Here is a 16,741-nt window from a genome sequence, read left to right as displayed (position 1 = left end):
ATCACCCAGCTAGCAACGGCCGGGCGGAGCGCGCAGTTCGCTCAGCAAAAGAAGCCTTGGGCCGCATGGACCAGGGCGACTGGCAAGAAAGAGTAGCGGCCTATCTCTTGAGCCAGCACTCCATACCCTGCCCAACGACCAACAAAAGTCCCGCGGAGCTCTTGATGGGTAGGAGATTGCGAACCCCCCTAGACAGGCTCCATCCACTTTACGCAGGAGATCCGCCAAGCAACCTGGGGGCCCTTCCGTCCCACGCGTTTAAGTTAGGGAATCCTGTATGGGCCCGTTCCTTTTCCGGGGATCCACGGTGGGTTCCCGCAACCATCACAGCCCTGACCGGCCCCTGTTCCTTCAGGGTCGGCCTGGCCGACGGGACACAATGGAGGCGACACGTGGACCAGTTAAGGCGTCGCCTTCCTGCGGAAAGAGACGGCCCCAGCTCCCCAGAAATCTGCTCTCAACAGGAGCTACCCCCATTGACTCCTTTCCCCACGGACCGTTTCCACCCGGCGAACGGGGGTCAAGCCGTCGCGAACCTTCCGGGCAGGCGCACCCCAGCTGGCTACTCCTTTCCGCGGAGCCCTTCTCGAGACTCTGAACCTACACCCCAACCGGACTGCACGGGGCCCCTACCAGACACCCCGTTGGCCACAGAGACGCCACCCCAGGCGGACGGACATCGGGCACGGGACCCGGAGCCAATGCCCTCTCGCGGGGCCGCGCCGTCGGCTCAAGCCCCCACCACGGACACGCCTCCGCCAGCGGTTCCCCCCCCGTCGACGACCGCCGGGGAACCACGGAGATCGGGACGAGAACGCCACCGTCCCGCCTACCTACAAGACTATGTTTGCCCCTCCTAAAGGAACTCTATGACTGGGGGGGGAGGGGTGTTGAATACTAGCGCGGGAAATACAAGCGCGCGAACAAGGACTCTTCCTGATTGGCTCCCGGGCAGAGCCGGCTCAATCCTCGCCCTGATTGGTCGAGCTACAAAGGACTCCTCCTGATTGGTTCCCGGGCAGAGCCGGTCCAATCCTCGCCCTGATTGGTCGAGCTACTCGACGCCCCATTGGTCCCTCGCTCAAACCTGGGGGTATAAATGTAGGGCGCGAAATACGCCTCGTTGAATCGTTTCCACTATGAGCTGAATAAAAGTCACTTTCCTTATACTTCTTGTCGCGTCCTTCCCTTCGCTCCAAGATGTAAAAGACATCAAAAGCTGAGTTTATAATTTAACTTAGATAGGTCTTCACAACCAAACCTCCTCTACTTTCTTAACTCCATTGCAGGAGGCATACGATATATGTTATATGAAAGATGACAGATTTCCTGCCACATGAGATCAAAAGAAGCATTCATAAATAGTCTGTTTATGAACACACTAACAGGAAATCAATGCCATTTTCTCTCCACACAAAAATACTGTCAACAGTTCTCTGAACATAGCCAATAATATACCAATTATAGGTGACAGGTGAAAAATAGGACTTTCCCAATATTACATGAAATCAACTTCATTGTGAATCTGCTACCCTCTTAATCAACCTTTGACTATACTCCCTTTTAAAAAAGACATGATTAATTGTTTTATAACAATGCAAAGAAAGAAAAAGAGGAAGAAACAGTAAATTGTTCTTAAAAAAGAAACTATTTACCTCTGGGCTTTCAAATACATATTTTCCATTTTCTGTTTGTTCCACTGTGGTCTCAAATTCAAACTGATTATTTCCAATTTTGAAAGTTCTACCCTGTGAAAATAAATATTTGACTTATATTATTTCTTTCATCATTAAATCAAAGGAGTTTCATTGAGCAATATAAATTCCACTTCCTGGGTGCAGAAAAAATGACATTTGTGACCAATATTATGAAAGGTTCTGTGTGTATCTGGGAAAGAAGTTTATATAATTGGCTAACTTCCCAAAAGTTCCATGAAATTTGCATATATCTAAAATATACACTTAGAAATAATTAGTATAACTCAAACAATAACTGGTTGAAGACTGTGTCCAAGTTATTTTTCTGCCTATTGAGCCAATTCTAACTGTGGATTGACAATATTAAAGCCTCTAGTCTATTACAGTATTTTGCCTTTATAATAAATATTTATATTTGGTATAAAAAAGTCCTGGTGGCGCAGTGGTTAGAATGCAATATTGCAGGCTAAATCTGCTACAGTCAGGAGTTCAGTCCTGATCTGCTCAAGATTGACTCAGCCTTCCACCCTTCTGAGGTCAGTAAAATGAGGACCCAGTAGTTCGGAGCAATACGCTGACTCTAAGTAAACCATTTAGAGATGGCTGAAAACTACTATGAAGTGGTATATGTCTAAGAGCTACTGCTATATTTGACAAAGATCCTTTGGATGAAAAATAATGTATTCTCTACAATAGGCCATTCATTGTCAACAATCGGCAAAGTATGCCAATCATGTTTTCTTCATATCCATTAAAAATATAGCTTATTGTTTATATTATATACCATAAAGGTTTATGATAACTTTAAAGTTATCATATTAAACTCATTTTGAATCATCGAAAGTATAAGTATGAAGGAAATTACACAAGATAGACTGGGGAAAGATGGTATAAATTATTAAAATTTTATTAGCACTAAAGCAGACAGGTTAGTGTTTGGTACATTAAAAAAGTAAGTTCCTCTTTTATTTATTTATTGTCATAATTGTGTGCAGGTTAGGATGATTTTTACTGACAGCCTTTAAATTCCTTAATTAAACAAAGAAGATCTTAATCAAAGCCAGACATTATCTATGATAGTATTTTGGTTCATCTCCTCCAGGCATTATATAATAAAAGCAAAAGTTAGTTTTTCATTTTAATAGTGTCCTTGGCTCATAGAAAACAGATAACAGTATATTATAATCTTTGCTTTTCTATGTATAAATATAAAACATATAAATAGAAAGCCAGTTTGGTCTACTGATTAAGGCATCAGGCTAGAAACTGGAAGACTGTGGGTTCCTATCCTCCCTTGGGCACAAAGCCAACTGGATGACCTTGGGCGAGTGATTTTCTCTCAGCCTTAGTAAGGAAGTGAACTACTTCTGAAAAATCTTGAGAAGAAAACTACAGAGGCTTGTCTCAGAAATCTCTACAAATCAAACATGATTGAACAAAAGTATCCATCCTGAACTAGCTGCTTATACATTCAGAAATCAGAGTGAGGGTTTTCCCACCTTCTGAAATGTGTAAAAGGCATCTGATAAGGTACACTAGAATTTTCTATACCAAGCATTTTCCCAACACAAATTTGCTACTCGGAAGATAAAAATATGCTACTCAATTTCTTTTGCTAATGTACTATAAATTAAGTTATCTCTTCATTTATCCAGACCTCTTGTGGAAATTAATCAAGAATGTCCTTTATCTCATCTTGATCTTAATTTGATATAAGAACCATCAGCCTGTTACATCAGTAAAATTGAGGACCTTTTGAGTATAAGAATGGCTGGAAGGAAATATTAACTGTTAGAATATGCTGAGGATAGTCTCTTTGATAGTGATGTTATCTATATCTATATCTATCTATCTATCATCTATCTGTCTGTCTGTCTGTCTGTCTGTCTGTCTGTCTGTCTGTCTGTCTGTCTGTCTGTCTGTCTGCAAGTCTTGTTGTATTCGGGTCTTTTCCCATGTAAGATTGAGATTGTCTTGGCAACGTTTCGGCATTTCGCCAGCCTGAAGATGGCAAGTGGGACCTATATATATATGCTGGTCTTGTTGTATTCAGGTCTTTTCCCATGAAAATCTACGAAAACATACATAAACACACACACACACACACACACACAATTTGTGAAGTTATGTATAGAACAGGAGTGTCATGTACCTCCTATAGATTGTGATGCCTATTACTGATCAATCAGCAATAACTAAGGTCTCAATTGTTGCTTGAATTCTTTCAACTTTTTAAAGACGTTATGGCTCTAAATGTTTCTTTTTAAAGATCAAAATCAGCATTAATAGAAGATTAAACATCTCACTCAATTCATAGAAAAAACACATTTTGTACAAAACTAACTTTTAAAATCAATACATTAGTGATATCTAAACGCAATATTCATATGTGCCCTGATCTTTTGCACCTGATCACACTCTGGTTGGGTTCATTCAAGCTGCCAACAAGTTTGGTTTGCATTACATGCTAAGAAAGTTACACCTAACTAAGCTTATCACGTTATGTGAATACAGCTATTAGCTGTTTAAATGGCCTTGTTGAGAATGAACCATAATCTAAACTACTGAGCACTAAAGGCTGTGGGTAAGGAGAGATGTTGTAAATACATTCAGGTGATGATTGTTTCTTATTTATTAGGAAGCTTGAAAATCTTTAGAGACATTTGAGCACAGCCATCCTTGGAGGCTTGAAAGTATGTTTCTAGGAAACTCCTAATTATAATACATACAAACTGAATGACTTTTTAGTTTACAAAGAAAGACATGAAGATAAACAATAAAAACAAAATACTTACAGCAATTATATTTTAATGCAAATTAATAATAATAAATATAATGCAAATTTGATTACTGAAAGAGGGATATAGAAATTAATTCAAGGAATTTTAAATAAGATAATGATGATCTGGTAAGCCACAGTGATAAAAACTTGATCTTATCTAAAATTTGACAAAAATTTGGGATTCTGCACAGATGGATTCAAGACCATAAAATCCCCCCCCCTTTTAGGGAAATCAAGATCACAAGTACTTCCCTACTTGTAAAGCTTAAATGATTATGTTCTACGTAATGGTTACTTGAACTTCAAGTATTGTTGATCTCACATTTCTTGCCATTTTACCAAACATCAAGTAAAATAATCATATGTATAGACTACTGATTAACTGCTTTCCACATAAGTATGAGTAGCAGATATGATTATTCTCTACAACCCTCCAAAATTCCCTTTAGGATATAAAATAGGCTAAGAGTTAAAATCATCTACTGAACTTTACATGCAAGTGGAGATTTAACCACATGCTTCTTGCTCTGGTCTAACTTTCAAACTTTTTTAAAATTTTGTTTTACAGTAAGAATAAAATGCAAAACAGAAAAACATATATCCAACACTAACAACAATTAAAAAAGAAACAAACTGGTGTATAGAGAGGAGATCAAATGGCCCAAATATGAAATAAATTTAATATTAAACATATACAGTATGTAGAATCCACATAATGGGTCTAACTTTCAAACCACTATACCAAACTGACTCATTTTGTCTAAATTGAAAATTTTAGCAGCAGTATGATAAATGTGAATCTCAATTGCCTAATGGGAAAAATTGGTTATATTTCTGATCAGTCAACAGAAGCTTTAGTTCTGGTATGTCAAATACTAAAAAGAAAAATGAAACTCTATGTAATAGAATGTCAGTATCCAGATAGGGATCTATGGGACCTGATTCAAAAGTGGATGCTCTTGAATCATTTGCTTTGCTTTCAATATTAATTCTACCAGAATAACAGTGTAATGAGCAAATATACTATTTTTTATTTAGGGGTGCTTATTTCATAGATGGGATCTCACATTTCTTGCTGTTATTTTCCTTCTGTTTGTTTTCTTATAAGGTTCTTTCAAAGAATCTTCCCAGATGATGATGATGATGATGATGATTATGATGATGATGACTACCTTAATGAAGTCATTGTCAACTCTTAGCAACTACAGAGAAAGAATTTCTCCATAATGATCTATTTCTAAGCTGGTCTTTCATCTCTTCCAATGGTGCATTCATTGCTACTGTAATTGAGATTATCCATCTCGCTAGTGATTGTCCTCTTGTTCTCTTCCCTTCTCCTCTTGTTTAAGGTCACTTTGTCAGGATAGGGAAAATTGTCATAAAACAATAATAGGGGAGAGTTACTCAGATGCACAATCATAATCAACAGGGAGGGAGGTTCCTTTAAAACTCCTTTCCTGTTTCTGGCTTTTCTTTTGCTTTGATGTACCTGCTTGGGAAAGGGAGGGAACTGCCTGGGACCATCTGTTTTGTCTCATCTCCGAAGAAATAGCCAGATCGGTGCCTGAGAACAACTTATCATCTTTCTCAGCTCAAGTTCTCAAAACAACTTCACACCTGTGGATTGGCTCAACTCGGATTGGACATGTGGGAGGGGCTTTTTCAATATTTAATCAAAATGGTCTTTGAGTGGGAAACTCAGATCCTGCCTTACTACCCTTGCTATCACTTCCCTCAATAAAAGTTTCCTTTTGAAATAATGCTTGTTCCAGGAGTTCTGCTTTCTTGAGGAGAGAGGAGAGGCAAGTCCTTAGAGATTTCCTCATATCTCCTACAGTGTACATAATATGCACCCAGGACTACTACTATACTTTATTCCTCAATATTAACCGAAGTATTGCAGTAATAAATACTGTGCAGAAAAAAACCACCAGTGCTCAGGACATGTTCATTCATAAAAAACACATTCCTTTAAAAATGATTTATCATATATTGTTTTCTTTGCATCATCTTAAAGCATGAAGTGGATTTTTACCATATCTGCAGGCAGATCAATTTCTAATGAATCACTGACCTCTAATACAGTGATCAAATATCCATGTTTATAGAAGTGTTCATTAACATGCAAAGCAGCTCTCTATATGAATCCCTATAGTTAGATGTACAGGTTCATGTGCTGTTGAAACCCAGAGAAACCCCACAGCGCTACACCACACTGGAACTTTTGACTGTGGTGATGTATAACTTTCATCTAGTAAAGATATTTTTAAATTATCCATCAAAACAAACTTTAAATATTACATGATAAATTATGTATTCTTTCCATTCTAAAAGGCTCCTCATAACATATGACATTTAATTTTTAAACAAGGGAATTACAAACCATCAGGTTTTATATCTTAAGTACATATTAGCATTTATTTAATTTTACCTGATAATTGTCTAGATTCTTTCCTTCAAAATAAACTTTTGTTGAGACCTCCATTGGTATTATTTCAGGACTGGGATTTAAAAAGTGTGGACATTCTTCTTCCTAGAGGGCAAACATTTCATACATATTAATACAGAAATTTTATATATCAGAATATGTTTTGCACAATGTTTTTTTGTGTGTATTATTATTTTTCTAGATTTGACTACAAGCATGCAAATTTGTATGCTAGAATGTCCAAACTACTATTTAACACTTGAAAACTTTCTATTATTTCAATAAAATTATGAAAAAGGATAAAGGGCACACAATTATAACTCAGATATCTATGTCATATTCATCTAGCCCCTGAATGATCAGGATTTTTAAACAGGTCTATATCTTTTTCCAGTGAAGCCCAATCAACTCTGATTTTGGCTGTCTGCAATGCAATTAGACAAGTTTCACAATATAGTTACCATATATTGTTTATACCCCTGCTGTATTGCCTGATATACTATACAATATCTGATTTACGATCTGATTTATTAGCTGATTGCTATCCTAATATAATCTGCAGAACTTCTAAATTTTATTCCTTTATATGCGCACTTGGTTGTGAAATATTACTAGGAGGTTCTTTCAATAAAGTTCTGTACAGTATTTATATTTTATTTGTATTTTAAGATTGTTGTCCATACTAAACATTATCAAATCCATGTTCAGCCAAAGCCTTGAATAAGATTCCATCTTACAACATTTACCATATTCTGTTTAATCACATCCTGCTCTAGAGAAGCATCTTCACAGACATGATTCTTCAAGTCCCATTGGCAATTCCATCTACTGCTTGCACAGGAATAACACCTACATGAATAAATAAGAAATGCTTTTAGTTTGCATGCTCTTTGGATCCTTTTTAATAACTTCCGATGTCATTTTGTATATTAATAAAAATCCAAAGTCTTGCAGTCTTTCAGAGACAAAAATGACATTTGGAGTATAGAAAAATATTCATTACCGCCCGAAGTACATGGATGCACTCTTTAAACCAGCTGTATCTTTAAACCCACAGCTGAAATATGATTCTGAGAAAAGACTGTTTATGGAGATGAAAACAGGACCACTACAGACATTCTCATATGGAGCAAATCACATTTTTGCCTTATATCACAAGTATATAATGGCCTATTGATAGCCCAAGAGTTCAACAAGGATATCTCCCCAAACTTCCAGATACACAAGATACATGTTCTGATATATGGACTTCAGAAACAGTTAATGGTGTCACAAAGGTCCAACAATTAGAAATCTTAACTGTATATGATACTATGCCTGCAGCTTTTCTACCAGAACAAATGACTCTAAGGCTGGAACAATGGTTTGTAACCATTGTTATGATGATACAAGTGTACATGCTCTTGGGCCAAGAGATTTCCAAAATTCATCTTCACCAATTGCTCCTTAACCCATCAAGATCATTATTTATATTTTTCTCAAAGCAAAATAGATAACTCAGACTGATCTTAGATGCTTGAGTAGTAAAGGTCAGACAAAAAATGCTTCAAGGAAAGTGGGGTTTCTCCCAGTATGTGCCGTATTTTTCGGAGTTTAAGACGCAACTTTTTCCCTCAAAAAAGAGGCTGAAAATCTGGGTGCGTCTTATACACTGAATACAACATTTTTTTGCCTCCAGAAACCCTGCCCCTTCACCAAAATGGCCATGCATAGCTTGTAGGAGGCTTTCAGAGAACTCCTGGGGGCTGGGGAAGGTAGAAATGAACAAAAAATGGGCCATTTTTTGCTCAATCCCCCCCCAGTCCCCAGGAGCACTCTGTAAGCTTCCTAATTCCCCCCTTTTTTTACAAAAAACAGGCCCGTTTTCTGCTCATTTTTGCCCCTCCCCCCAGGAACACCCTACAAGCCTCCTAAAGACTGTTCATGCCCTTTTTAAAAAAAAAACAAAACGGGCCTGTTATCGTGAAAAATGGGCTGTTTTTGGGAGGTTTGCAGAGTGCAAAATCTTTTTTTTTTAATGCCTCTTCAAAATCTTGGTGCATCTTATACTCGTGTAGGAATAGAGGAAAGGTTATGTAAAGACATGCACAGTACACTGCCATGATCTCAGTGGCTGGTTACCTCTTAACCTATGAGTTCACCTAATTAGCTTCACCAGACAGTACCAGGAACTATTGAGTTATGTGAGATTCTACCCTGGGTGGGATGTTCTTAGAGATTGACAAGGAAAATAAGCCAATTACAATGCTCATTGCTTTGCTTGTAAAAACTGTATAAAAAGAATAAACCCTCCGAAGGAAGGAGGAGGCATTTTGGAATGAACCTTGTGATGTCTGGACTCTGAATCCATCATACTCCAGTGTGTCTTATATTCTGAAAAATACGGTAAACACTTTTTTCCCCTACTCAAGATACAGAAGGTCTCAGCTATAGGAAAAGTCAAGGTATAGTTTGCATCACCTTTGCTGATACTTCACAGAAAAGTCTTCTTCTTTGAACATGACAGTGAAATCAAAGGCATTAATTATTATAATATTTGAGTGCAAATAGCATGGGAAGGGAAAGTATAATGAAGTTCAGCAGCCAAATACTTACGGCTCATTTTCAATGCGATTTATAGCTTCTCCACAGTCATAAAAAGGGTATGTACCCGATGCAAAAAATATATTATCTCCAAAAGTTAGATTTACCAGAACCAGGACAGAATCTACAAAAAAAAGAAACACAACAACAAACCACACACCAACACCCCACATTAATTTGATTGAAGATGCTTTATAATTTACATAGCTTGGTTCAATTTATGGTCCAATAATATAGCCTACTGAAGCATTTATTGAACTTGTGAGGTTAGGACGTGAATCTTTGGCTCTTTATTAACAGCATATAAAATCAAACCTGATGACAATAGTTATTTTAAAATATTTTAGAATCTCAAGCTTTAACAATGCACAAATGCTTCCCCCCCAAAAGCGGTAAACTTCCTATTATTGAAAAATGCAGTCAGATAAAAGCAAAAGGAGAATAGCAATAACAATAGCACTTACATTTATAAACCACTTCACAGTGCTTTACCATACTCTGAGCTGTTTATAATGTCAGCGTATTGCCCCCAATAATTTAGGTCTGTGGTCTCTACCAACCTCAGAAGAATACTGAGTCAACCTTTAGCCCTGTTGGGATGCAACTCTAAACTGTGGGCAGAGTTAGTCTGCAATAGTCTACGCCACCAGAGAAACACCACAGATAGATAGCAAAATGTATGAATAAATCTATTAATGAAAATATCTTTGTTGTTAGATTCTTAATTGTGTTAATAATTAAAAAATGATTACTCAGAAGTGCTTTGGATCTTGTGTGAATATAGCACACACGTATAGTGAGTATTTGCTCTTTATTAAAAAGCACGCTAATTTATTTCAGATTTCTATACAGTCAGTGTGACTTTTAAAAAATCAGAATCATTTTATCAAGTTTACATGGAAACCTGAAGAAATTTAGGATGCTTTTAAAGAATAGCAAAATACTTTGCTCATATTTAAATTTATGTTGAATTTCTAAACAGGGTACACTCCTACTTGTTTTTAATAAGATACATGGATTCAAAAATAAATGCATACATACACACAAAGATTGTATACGGAAAGTATATATTGCCCAAGTCATTTATGAATAAAACATGCTTCTCAAATAGCAAATATGTTATGAAAATAGTAATTTAAGACTAGAATTCTGAAAAAACATCAATTGATTGCACATATTTCCTCTATTAATACATTACTAATATGAATTATTACAGAATTAAGAATGAATATCTATAGAAATTGAGGCTTTCTCAATGAGACTTCTAGCTCTTCCTCTTATGGAAATCATTAAATCCTCTGACAAGCTATTTCACAAGCTATTGAGCAACTTCAAACTCTGCTTTCAGCTTGTGGAAAGAGTGGTGACAGCTTAGATTTAAGCTCACTTCATGAAAAATTCCAGTGAAAATTGTTGGATGTTTTTCACTTTAGGCCATACTTTCAGAGGTCAACTGGAAACTGAATATATATTTTAAAGATGTCAGTTAATTCAGAGCTCTCGCTTTCAAAATATATTTATCATTTGCATTGATCAAATCTTCTCAGGAGAAATGAATGTGACTAGAAGCATTTCTTACATTCCCCAGGAAACCACTAATTCTTACATTCCCCCCAGGAAACCACTTGCAACAATTTGCAAGAAATGGCTTTATATAAGAAGGCATGCACTATTAACTTGCTAGAAAAATGTGCAAACAGAAATTCTCTTATGTTCAATATTTATGAAGCAGTCACAGTCTGATCTCCCAAAGTATAGTCTGCAGTGAAAAATAACCTAAGATATATTTTTATTTGGGACAAATAGTGTAAAGGACATTCTTGTTTTATCCTGGAAATTATGACACACATTTATATATCATTCTACTACCCAAGATAGAAATGGCGTCTAGGTCAACTATTAACTTTAGCTTTAGTCAACCAATGGTTTTGCCATATGATATAGCTTTTAAGGCAACTTTTTCAACCTGATGCCCTGGCTAGATACTGGAATGCAAATTTGAGAAGATCAGATAGTATAATCTTTGGGGTTTGCTATTTGTGAATTTATATACTATATTTATAAACTGCCCCAATCAACTAGGATTCTGGGCAGAAGATAACACGGTCAGCATACCCAGAACAAAATAGGAAGTTTAACTCAATAAATTAACAATAAAATGTAAATACAAAGTAATGACCATGAAAACTAGGGGTTAAATGCCCATTAAAAGTTTGAACTTGTATCCTAAATAAAAGGATGGAGGATGTCATCCTCACTTTTGGGCATGGGGTATTTCAAATAATAGTTGGCACCACTGAGAAAGACTAGCATCTGATCCACAGCCTATGGCACAGTGGTTAGAATGCAGTACTGCAAGTTACTTCTGCTGCCTGCCGGCTGCCTGCAATTTAGCAGTTCGAATCTCCACTGACTCAAGGTTGACTCAGCCTTCTATCCTTTCGAGGTTGATAAAATGAGGACCCAGACTATTGGAGGCAATACGCTGACTCTGTAAACCGCCTAGAGAGGGCTGTAAAGCACTGTAAAGAGGTATATGTCTAAGTGCTATTGTTATGAAATGCATGGAATGGGAACAGTCCTGTTTGCAAGATGAATTGAATGGATAGAGTCTAACTTGACATATCATTGTCTGATATAATCCAATGCTTTAAAAATGGATGGATAGCACTTTGAAAATTCATCCAGCTGTATTTACATTCTGATGGTTGTCTTATCAGGAGTCTTGTCAATGAAATTTTGAACCAGACAGTTTATAAATAATCTCCAAGGGTATCCTGACATAGAGACTATTATAGTAATCTTACTATGTGGTGAACTGAACATGAGTCACCTTTGCCAAGGCATCTTTTTTCAAGATAAGTGCAGTAGCTGAAACTGAACAAATGTCTCCCTAGCCATGGTTTACACTTGCTATTTCAGCAAGAATCATGACTGCTGAAAGATCCTCAGGTTATGCATCCTCTGGGAGGAGACTATCCTATCAAGAGTAACTACTATATTGATGTTTTTTTTTTTTTAAATACCCTGATGTTTACTGGCAACAAACAACTCAATTGTAGCAGGCTGAATGAATTTCAATTTGAAATGAAATGCCTATTGAGAAGTTCATCCTTCACCTTTTAGCTTTTTTGTAATACTTAATGTATGCATAAGGGAGGAAAATATGCCTGGAATGCATGAAACAGAATTAACAGAGAAATTGCTATTAATATTTCTAAGAAGAAAAAAATGTTAAAGATACCATTCTTAGGCTAATGCCAAGAAAAATGAATCACAGAAAAACCCACACAACATTTGTAGTTTCAAGCAGCTGTTAAAATAGGATCTTCAAACTTTGGATTTGAGCTTTAAACACGGGGCTCAGCTGTCTCTTTACCTTGGCCTTTGGTTGTTGGAGGAATTTGATTTGGAGGTTGGCAGATAACAGCATCCCCTTGTTTCTCTGCGGGCTGCCTCATTTCACCAAACTGACACCAAAGCTGGTCATCTTCATTTAAGTCTGGCAAAGGGCTTATAGTAAATTCTACCTGGAATTGTAAGAACCAACAATACTTAGAAACGGTACAGATTCTAACAAAGCAACAAAGAAGCGCCGCAGTAAAACTCTGTACAAAAATAAAGCAAAACTGATCAATGCATAAAGTTAATGAAACAATAGTGGCATTATAATGAATTTAGTAACTGAATTAATTTTGGAAAGCAGCCACAGGTTTTACATACAAAAGCTTAAAAGATTCAATACTTGGCACTGAACCAATTTTGAAAAGTTTGGGGCAAAGATCTCAGTAGAGGATCCCTTGCTAGTTGAAGTAGATATTGTTTAGATCACAGAGACAATTATGGCTCTCTTAATGTTACTGGATTCCATCACACAGACAACAGATGCTTCCAATAACTTTATAGACCAACCATCTGTTGCTATCTAAGGCATCTTGGGTATTCAAGGTATCGTCATATATTTGATTAGCTATTTCCAAGGAGAATAGTTCAGCAAGGACTCATAAACTGACTTTCAAATGACACCTTACGTTAGATACAGAGTTCTTTCAAGAAGCCCAATGTACGATAAATTTTGCCCTTTTTATATTGGAATGTTTTTTCTAATTTTAAGAATAATATTTTTGATGATATTATGGAAACCAAATCAAACTATTAATAGATTTTACTCATTCTCTCTTCTGTTGTCATCATATTTCCATAATACAGTCTGCTGTCATGTACTTTAAGATAAACCTTTGGAACTGCCTCATTCTTGTTGTAAAAAGAACAACAAGGTGGTCCCAGCAGAACATAATTTGAAACAGTCGGCATGAATTTCAACTTTTTCTTTTTAAATTTCTAGATGGAATTCTCTTTGTAACTTGCAAAGGTGCTTTGTCCCCTAAAAACCTGCCTTGCATATTTTTGAAATAAGACGTAAGCCATTGTTTTCATGCTTTTATGTCTCTACAGAATACAACAAGCCTTTTGTTGAATTCTCACTTCAGCCTAAATGTAGCATCTATTCAGCACAGAAGTTGTTTAAACTTTTCCAGCACAATTAAAGCACGCTGTCCACAGAACAGCATAAGCCAGAACACACAGCGGGAGCTACAAGTCAGGCTGGAAATAATCAAGGAACTTATTCTGAAAGTACAACAAAGACAAACTTCCCAACAAATAGAGCCGACACAACATTTTGTTTGGTGAAGGACAAAAATGAGATGTTTTCTGAGGAAGAGTGATGACGCCTGGTTGCTTTGCAAGCACTTCAGAATGTGCACCCCAATATTCAATTATTCCTACAACCTTAAGAAATCAATATCCTCAAAAAAAGGTGAAAAAGTATGGAATGGGTTAAGAAGTTCATTGATTTGATTAGCTCCCTAAGAAACACTGCTGACGTCGTCTTCCAACAAGTTAGACTTCACAGTTCCATTCTGTTTTGCCATCACCTTTAACTGCTGTGTGTTTTAAGTAATTGTGTGGCCTATTTTCCTAAGTGAGAGAGTTTTGCCTTTAGGAATCAGAACATTGAAAAAAATGAGCCATGGGAACAGATAAATGTAACTATACAGTCAGGGAATGAGCAAGAGATGAAAAGATACTTTCTTTTTGTACTATAATTAATCATAATATAATATTTCTCCTATTCATTGTGACCCTTTCCCCTCCAAGTATAATATTTTTGTCTTGAAAGAAAAGGGGATATATCACAGGTCTGCAAAAAAAATTTTTCCGAGACCTGTTTTGGTTATTCCACGTAATCTTTATGTTTTTTGGTGTGCTGAATCCGAAAATGACCTCCATTTTGTCATAGGACATCACGTTTCCTGACAATTTAGGTAACTATGTTAAATAAGGCAATACCTCAAAACAAATGAAAATAGACTTATAAAATTAAAGTTTTATTAAAATATTTTCATGAAAATCCTTTTTTGAAGTGAAATGAGCTCACCTACACACACTAAGCTCAATTCTTCTTCCTTGTGAGGCTCCTCTTGGTACATTTACGCTTGTGAGTAGCATCTGGAATGTCTCTCTGAAGCATCCAACAGTAGTCTGACATCATTGTAATGCTCCATTTTCCCTGGTATCGCCTTTCCATCTCTTTGATGTCTTGGTGGAATCGTTCACCTTGTTCCTCACTCACAGCTCCCAAATTTTCAGGAAAGTAGTCAAGGTGGGACTGGAGGAAATGCACTTTCAAATTCATCAGGCAACCTAAAGCTTGAAATGCTTTCAACATTCTTCTGACGATCTTTTTGTAGTGAGGATCTTTGTTAGTGCCTAAAAATTTCTGTGTGACTTCTTTAAATGCAATCCACCCTTCTTTTTGAGGATCAGTCATGGTTTTGACAAACTCTTGATCAACTATAAGTCTTCTAATGTCTGGTCTGATGAACACACCTTTCTTCAATTTTGCCTCTGATAGGCATGGAAACTTGGTGACCAAGTATTTGAAGTATTCTCCATCTCTTGGAAGTGATTTTACAAATTGCTTCATCAATCCCAATTTTATGTGGAGAGGTGATACAAGAACTTTATGGGAAGGTACCAAAGTTTCTCGGAGGACATTTTTTTCACCGACTGTTAGCACCCTCGGCTGCCAACTCTTCTTGGTCCAGTGATTTTGTCGCTCGACTGTCCCATAGACACAGAAAAACAAGGGTATTTGGTATACTCAGCTTGTTGCCCGAGCAGCATGCACAAGACCTTCAAGTCCCCACATACTTGCCAACCATGGTCTTCATATTTAAGTTTACGAAGAATCAATTCCAAGTTCTCATAGGTTTCCTTCAAGTGTGTGGAATGACCTACAGGTATGGAAGCGTAAAAACCATTGTGGAGTAAAACTGCTTTGAGACTTCTTTTTGAAGAATCTATAAAAAGACGCCATTGCTCTGAATCATATTTGATTTTAAATTGACCCATCAGACCTTCGACATTGATACAATAAACCAACTTGTCTTCCTGGGCGAAGTAAGGAACAAACTCCTTTTCACGATGCCTGAACCATGAAGATGACACTCCTGGCAACAATAAATTCCTGCTTTTCAGCCTTGATCCAAGTAACTCAGCGGCATCTTTGGGAAGATTCAAGTCTCTTACCAAATAATTCATCTCCTCCTGAGAAAACAATTTTGGTGTTGTACCATCTTCAAAGTCAGAACTTGGTTCGTCATCTGGTTCAGGTATGACTTCACCTTCATCAAAGCTAGGTATCTCTTCCAAGGTAGCAGAGGGCTTGAGTACTGGTATATCTGTTCCATGGGGGATGGGACGAATTGCTGAGTGAAGATTGGGATATGAAATGGAATGCTTCCACTTGGAATTAAACCCTTTCACATCAGATGAACAAAAGTAACAGTCATCACTATGGTTCTTTTGCTCTTGCCATACCATAGGAATCCCATAACGGAAAGATTTTTTTACCCTTGAACCAGTTTTGGAGGTCCTCAACACACCGTTTGCACACTTTCTGAGGTGCCCAAACTTTATCTTGATCTTGATTTTTAGTCCAAAGTATGCAAAGTATACTTTTTTCACAAAGTCTGTAATATTCTGCTGTTGCTTCAACACTGTATATTCACCACAGATGAAACAGAAATTCATCTGGCAAATTAATACACTTTCGCAGAGCCATAACATAATGGTTGAAGAATGATGAGCTAACATGAATTGCGATGAAAAAGTGTGAACAGCCTAGAACCAAGAAACTGATGATGATTTGTGCACAAGTGTGGCATGCAGGAGAGAGCAGCTCTG

The 16,741-nt window shown here is 37.1% G+C and overlaps 1 protein-coding gene across 5 annotated transcripts in view; it reads right to left on the bottom strand.

Moving 5' to 3' along the window:
* Positions 1-16,741, bottom strand: part of PLXNB2 (plexin B2) — a 388,095-nt gene that overhangs the window by 91,461 nt on the left and 279,893 nt on the right. For all 5 annotated transcript variants that reach the window (XM_032220723.1, XM_032220725.1, XM_032220722.1 and 2 more), the window contains 5 exons: positions 12,870-13,020; positions 9,503-9,614; positions 7,654-7,756; positions 6,911-7,012; positions 1,656-1,748 (listed from right to left, as the gene is read on the bottom strand). In XM_032220723.1, coding sequence (XP_032076614.1) covers positions 1,656-1,748; positions 6,911-7,012; positions 7,654-7,756; positions 9,503-9,614; positions 12,870-13,020 — 561 coding nt within the window. The remainder of the gene's footprint in view (positions 1-1,655; positions 1,749-6,910; positions 7,013-7,653; positions 7,757-9,502; positions 9,615-12,869; positions 13,021-16,741) is intronic.

This window comes from Thamnophis elegans, chromosome 7 (genome assembly GCF_009769535.1).
Source record: "Thamnophis elegans isolate rThaEle1 chromosome 7, rThaEle1.pri, whole genome shotgun sequence".
NCBI lineage: Eukaryota > Metazoa > Chordata > Lepidosauria > Squamata > Colubridae > Thamnophis > Thamnophis elegans.
The sequence above is the reverse complement of the archived record's forward strand: the minus strand, read 5'-3'. Positions and strand labels throughout refer to the sequence as shown.